At 33.4% G+C, this 6,567-nt stretch overlaps 1 protein-coding gene across 1 annotated transcript; it reads left to right on the top strand.

The window, feature by feature from the left end:
* LOC107785178 (uncharacterized) lies at positions 1–6,567 on the top strand. Its single transcript, XM_016606418.2, has 5 exons — positions 1–468; positions 583–716; positions 5,325–5,472; positions 5,559–5,665; positions 6,295–6,567. The coding sequence occupies exons 1-5, from the start codon at positions 165–167 to the stop codon at positions 6,334–6,336; spliced, it is 735 nt and encodes a 244-aa protein (XP_016461904.1). The 5' UTR covers positions 1–164; the 3' UTR covers positions 6,337–6,567.

Below are 6,567 nucleotides of genomic sequence, written 5' to 3'. Positions count from 1 at the left end.
CAGGCTCTCCTCCCAATTTCAACTTCCCATCCAAGGGGTATCTTTGTTGTAAGTTGTAACCAAAACAAAAAATATTATACAATCCAGAATTACTCATTTTCCTTGAATTTCTTGATGCTTTATTGTAGAATAAGAAAGGATCTTTCAAAGTTGTAACAGCAAAAATGGCGGCGCAGGTTCATCTCCGTGCTAATAATTGCATTTTGTTGCCGTCAACGTCATTTTCTGTATTGAATTCTTCAAAAGATTCTGGGGAAAACAGATCAGTCCTAGGCCTGGGGAGATCCTTCTTGGGTTTGAATGACAGAAGAATATTAGCAAACAGGAGAGTGATAAATAAAAGAAGGAATGATTCTTCTTGGGTCATAACTAGAGCGTCAGCAGGAGGTGCAGCAATATGGGATGGTTTTATGCCGGAAAAGAGCTCCAAAGCTCCTGCACTTAGTGACGTTTTCTGGCCTTCTGCAGGTAAGGTTAAGTAGTACTTTGATATGTGTTGAAAATAAAATCAGTTTCATTAATTGTAGTTACTGTTTGTTGATATGTTGCTAATGATAGAATGCATTTACTGTTGAAAAATAGGGGCATTTGCGGCAATGGCTATGCTAGGAAAGATAGACCAAATATTGGCACCGAAAGGGATATCGATGACTATAGCTCCATTAGGAGCTGTTTGTGCTGTCCTCTTTGCCACCCCTTCTTCTCCTGGTGCTAGGGTACGCTTTCTTTCTCATTCACTACCACATCTTCTTCTTTTTTTTCTTAGCTGAAAATCTTGCCTAGTGCTATATATCTTTTAATTTGGTTGGTGGGAAGTGGAGATTGGGGTGGGGTAACTGGCAAAGAGTACTGGTTGTTTTAGCTAGACGGTTTACAACCGCATGCTTATTTTATTTGCTCATAGGCATGAAGATGTGGTCATATTAATGCTTTATATGTGGGATCTTTACACAAATAGCCCTGGTTTTACTGTTTACTCTCTCCGTTTTAATTTATATTGAACTTATTTTCTTATTAACCCGTGCAAAAAAGAATAATCATTTCCCTATTTGGAAATAATTTACTTTTATGCAATGATTTATAACCACACACAATATATGCCTCATTTTACACCATAGTTCAAAAGTCTCTCTTTTCTTAAACTTCGTGGCCAGTCAAATAAATTCACATAAATTAAAACAGAGGAGTACTTTTTTTAGCCAGTATACATAAACTATACATTGATTATATATGATTATACACATGTTATATATAAATTATGCGTATATTATACATTCGTCTTTAAGTAATTGAGTAAGCTGCTATTTAGGTTAATTCTTCTTATATATATCCAATTGCCAAGCGTACCATAAGGTTTTTATGTTAGTTTTGAGGAATGAAGCGAGGTGCCTTTAGTATGGAAAATATGTTTTCCCTCGAAAATCATTTCTAAATGTTTTCCTGTTTTAAGCTAGATATAAAAATATGTAAAACATGAAAATTACTAGTATTTCCTATAAAACTAATGTTTGGAAAATAGTTTTGAGTGACACTAGATGGCTTGAATTGATATTTCCTCGTTTTCCACTCGCCAAACGGTGTTGTCTCCCTTCTATATTGGATCTGATTAAGCGCAATCACTTGACACTTAATCTGTTATTAACAAGGTATAATGAGGATAATTACTAGCCACACCAAATGAGTATGGTTAAACCATTGGTAAAGATTTACATTCAATTAAAGGTTGACAACGATGTCTTAGTTGAGGTAAGTTATAGTGTGATATAAAATACAAGTTGGACATATTGAGAAGCGAAGCCAGGATTTGAAATTTATAGGTTCAGAATTTTAATCATTTTGAGTTACTGGGTTCTAAATCAATAATTTGGAAGAAGACATTTTTATGAAATGTTTTCTGTTATACCGAACACATAAATTTGCGCCAAATTGAAATTAAAAGTATTGCAAAACTATTGCATTTTAAAGATTGATGTCTAAATGTTAATTGGAGCAAAATTCTGAAGCTAAAAGTTAAGATAGTTATAAGAAAATTGACTTTCGCTCGTAAACATGCATTAGAAAATGACCTTCATCATTCCAAACACTCCCGAGGTGTAAGTTACAAATAGTCAACGTACTCACATGTATTCTTCTCCACATAAGTACAATTTTTATCTGTATCTATTATATAAAAGTCAACCACCAAAACCAACAATCTAAGCCATTATAATAAATAAAATTTGAAATAAAGGGAGTAACAATGGAACTGATCGATGAGTTTTAAAACTAGTTTTTTTCAAAGAAATAAAGATTAACTCAATTGTATGACCAAAGTAATAAAACAAGTGCCAAATTTTAAAGTTTTTTTTGGGTAAAAAATGTTCGACTTATTTGAGTAGCCTTATTTGTAATTGTTGGACTCTGTCTCCTAGAGTGAGTAATTCGTATTTTTATCCACAATAAGAGAAAAAAGAAAAGGCCATTTCAATATTGAGAAAACAAACAAGAACTGTTGATAACATTAGCTAGCTAGAGAGCTATTTTTATATAGCAACTTGAAGCGAGCAAAACATGGAGTGGAAAGTGGAAACAGCCACAGTGATGGACAGTAACTGTGCTGTTTCTCATTTGTCGGCTTCCAAAAAAAAGCAAGGGCAAGAAGATAGCAAAATAGTACAAAGTTCTTAATTCGGTTACCAGTTGGTACCTTTTTAATATTTTTAATCTTGTAAAGTCCTTGATCTTTGATTCTCCCTTTTAAAACTTTTGGCTCTGTCTATCCAGAAAATACTTTTTCCTGTGCTGCTTGTGCTTCTCTTTCAATTTGTCCGTTACTGAACATGCAAGTCAATTATCTCCCTGGTAAAGTTTAGCCGTGTACTTTTAATGTTGTGATATTGTCTGTTTTGGGCATAGTATATACAATTTTCTCTAAAAAGCTTCACATTATTTAAGAGTATCTTTATACCTTGTATTTAGTTTCCCGATCTTTTCAACTAACAACAATCTTCCCTCGAACTAAGTTTTATATGGGCCATCACCACAATCCATAGATCTTCCCCTTGAACTAAGTTCTATGTCGCCCGTTAAAACAATTCAAGAGTTAATTTTCAAGATTTATTGTGTGTCACTCACATGACCGAGCATTCATGGCCACCGAAGCCCATAGCTAGCTTCTTCCTGTGCGTGTGCCTCTCTGAGCTACCTTTGGCATAGTAAGGGGTCGTGTGGTTGGAAAACAAGTTATCCCATGATTAATTATCCCGGGATTAGTTATTCCATTATCCCATGGGGCTAAAAACATATTACAATCCCGGGATAACTAATCTCGAGATTAGTTATACCACGATTTTATCCCAACCAAACGTGGGATAAATGTTAGAACATGCGCAACGGAAGCACGCATAAAACCGAGGTATCACAAGCATATAAACTAGACAATGATTTAATTACGGAGATTAGAAGCACTAACCTCGTGAAACTGTTGCACAAGACCTTCACAGAACAAGAATCCACGGCTGCAGTCTTCTGCTATGCTCCTCGTAAAACCTTGGACGAAATTATTTGAGTGGGCAAATAATACAATTCTGAAGAGTGAGTTATTAGGTGAAACTAGTCTTCTATTTGTAGACCCGAAATTTAGCCAAAATGCAGGCTAAAAATCATGTAGGATTCTGATTGTGTAGTAGATTCTGCTAGTGTAGTAGAAACCTACTCTAACTCAAACAGATAACTTTTCTCCCAAGTCTGTCAAAGATTTTACTAGATAGTGCAGGGATCACAGAAATAATAAGAGGCTAACAATTATAGTATTAATTCGAAATTCAGATGAATTAAATCCTACTATAATTAATCGCAGTTTATTCCACTAAAAAACTGCAATTGAACTCCTCAATATGAATTTCGAAATTCACTAACACTTATTTTAACTCCCCATGTTAAGATTACAAATACCAGTTAACTAAACTAAATTACTTATAATTTAATTTAATCAACTAATTAAATCCTTTATAATTCTGCTTAAACTATTTCATGTGATGGATACAAAATTCACGGATCGGGTTTTCACATGAAAACTTATAAGCTTATATATTATCAAACTCAAAGACGAGTCACAGATTCTATCAACTAATTATTATTTCACAAATGTTATTCGTTATTGTCCAATCTATTAGGCATACACTAACTCTGAATAGAGTTATACCTTTTGATAAATCAAAACAATAAACAAATCACATTGATCATAATAATTATATCAAAATTAGGAGTAGGAGTATAAGCGCTTTCAATGAATTAGAGAAAATATTATATATATATATTCAGTACAAAAACATCTTTTCTCTACTTGGTCCGTTCAATATACACTAAGTATACTAGCACAAGAACTTGGATTGTGAACATAGTTTATTAATTATACTTTAATCTTGTGCTACAATCATCAAGATATTTTGCCCAACAATATCTTGGATTGTGAACATAGTTTATTAATTATGAGAACTGACAATTTAATCTTTTGTGCATGAGCTAAGACTCCATACACTAAATTGTTTACTACATAACTAAAGGAACACATGTAACAAATGATCTATTTAAAATAATACTTTATTGAATTGGATAAATCAAATAAACAATTGTTATATAAAGAATAAAACTCAATACTATAGCTAAACCGTATAGTTAGTAGTATATCCCAACAATAAACTCATTTCAAAGTTAATTTCGGGATTAATTATCCATTGTTCCTCGTACCAAACAAGCCGTAAAGGTAATAAACCAAGCCTCACGCTAAAGAAAATAAAGGAAAGGGATTTTATAACAAAATAGAAACTTGATAGTAGCTGTAATTAGTGGGCCTAACTATGTGAATCTGAATTTGTCACGTCAGAAGATTAAATCAAAATCACAAAGTTAATAGGCTTTATGTTTACCAGAAAAACTCAATAACCAAGTGTGGCATGAGTTGCCAAAAAAAAAAAAAATCTTTATCATTTCATTTATTACTTATTAATAAAAGGCTCAACATTTTGTCACAGCTAATTTACTGGTAGCATATACTCAATACCAGCCTTTAGAAATGCTAAATTTTACGTATCTTTAATTGTTCAAGTTCAGGGTTTTGTTTAAACATCTCGAAAATGAGTTCTTGGGCTTTGTTTACACAAGTTAGGGCTGTGTTCAAGTTTTAACTCAAATAGAGAAATTTCAAACTACCCCTTGTCATTTTCATGTTGTCTTTGTCCTCGCTAAACTGTATCCGCCCTCAACTTTTGTAAGTGCAAACAAATCAAATGTCCGGTTGTGTAGAATATGCTGACCAAGAAATTCTGTGTTGATTGAATGTGCAGAAGTACAATATGTTTATGGCACAAATCGGTTGTGCAGCCATTGGTGTTTTGGCATTCACATTATTGGGGCCAGGGTGGCTAGCTCGAAGCACAGCCCTTTCTGCTGCCATGGCTTTCATGATTTATACTCGTTCTGTTCATCCTCCTGGTAAATATCTCTTTTTTATGTTTCATACATAATATATCAACTCCATATTCAAAGCTGATGTGCTAATTATGTATTATGTATGATAGCTGCAAGTCTGCCGTTAGTTTTCATTGATGGAGCTAAGCTGCATCATCTCAACTATTGGTATGCTCTGTTCCCTGGAGCTGCTGCTTGCATTCTTCTATGTTTAATCGTAAGTTTTGCTTCCTCTCTTCATCTTTATTTAACTGCTGAACAGATTTTTCTGACATAAACAATATATTGTTTCCTTATATGGTATTAGACAATTATCACCTAATGAGCTAGTTTTTGAGTTGAGTTTTATCGGCTCTATATTATATTGTCCACGCACCCAATGTCTAATTCTAGGTGGGGGAGGGGTTAGATGTTTCGTATTGATTGAGGAAATATGTTGTTGTCTCCTTATTTGGACAATCTTTACTCATAAACTAATTTTTAGAGCTGAGTTAGATTCAAGGTCTTCACCATTCGCTAGTGTCTCAACTCTGAAGATGAAGTTGGATAAAACCAGTTATTGTTGTGTTCCATTTATGTAACATATCTTTCTTTAAAAAAATATTTAGAACAACCGAACTTTAAACTTTATGTTTAATTCTTAATGACATGATTCTGTAGTCGCATAAATGTCTATAACATATTTTAAACCATAAATCTTAAAAATCTATCTTTCTTTTTTCAATTCCATATCCACTCAAATACCTTACTGTAAAATGGGACGGAAGGATTAATAGTTTGGTGAGTTCAATTTCTGTTTCTAGAATCCGACTGTTAATCAATTCTCTCCTTTTCCAATAATTGCAGCAAGAGATGGTGTGTTACCTAAAAGAGAATGTCAAATTCTGATGTGAAATGCAATGCGTCATATGAGAGCTGTATAAAAGAAAATTGCCTGGTCAAAAGTGAAGGTGCAACAGAGGAATCCACCGTTTCTCCAATAAAGCAATCACGGTCTTTTGATGAAAATGAATATCGTGCATTGTCAAGCGGATAATTCCGGTTTATATATAGTTGTGAATAAGATATGATTCTCATTCAACCCAGAAAAATTAAATATCATATAGCTTTTTCTGGAAA

This window comes from Nicotiana tabacum, chromosome 6, assembly GCF_000715075.1.
Source record: "Nicotiana tabacum cultivar K326 chromosome 6, ASM71507v2, whole genome shotgun sequence".
Classification (NCBI taxonomy): domain Eukaryota; kingdom Viridiplantae; phylum Streptophyta; class Magnoliopsida; order Solanales; family Solanaceae; genus Nicotiana; species Nicotiana tabacum.
The sequence above is the reverse complement of the archived record's forward strand: the minus strand, read 5'-3'. Positions and strand labels throughout refer to the sequence as shown.

Bases quoted from the DNA above. Each gene is read 5' to 3' on its own strand.
- LOC107785178 (XM_016606418.2), top strand. From the start codon at position 165: ATGGCGGCGCAGGTTCATCTCCGTGCTAATAATTGCATTTTGTTGCCG. The intron at 717-5,324 runs GTACGCTTTCTT...TTGAATGTGCAG, and splicing joins CTTCTTCTCCTGGTGCTAGG to AAGTACAATATGTTTATGGC. The intron at 5,473-5,558 runs GTAAATATCTCT...TATGTATGATAG, and splicing joins TCGTTCTGTTCATCCTCCTG to CTGCAAGTCTGCCGTTAGTT.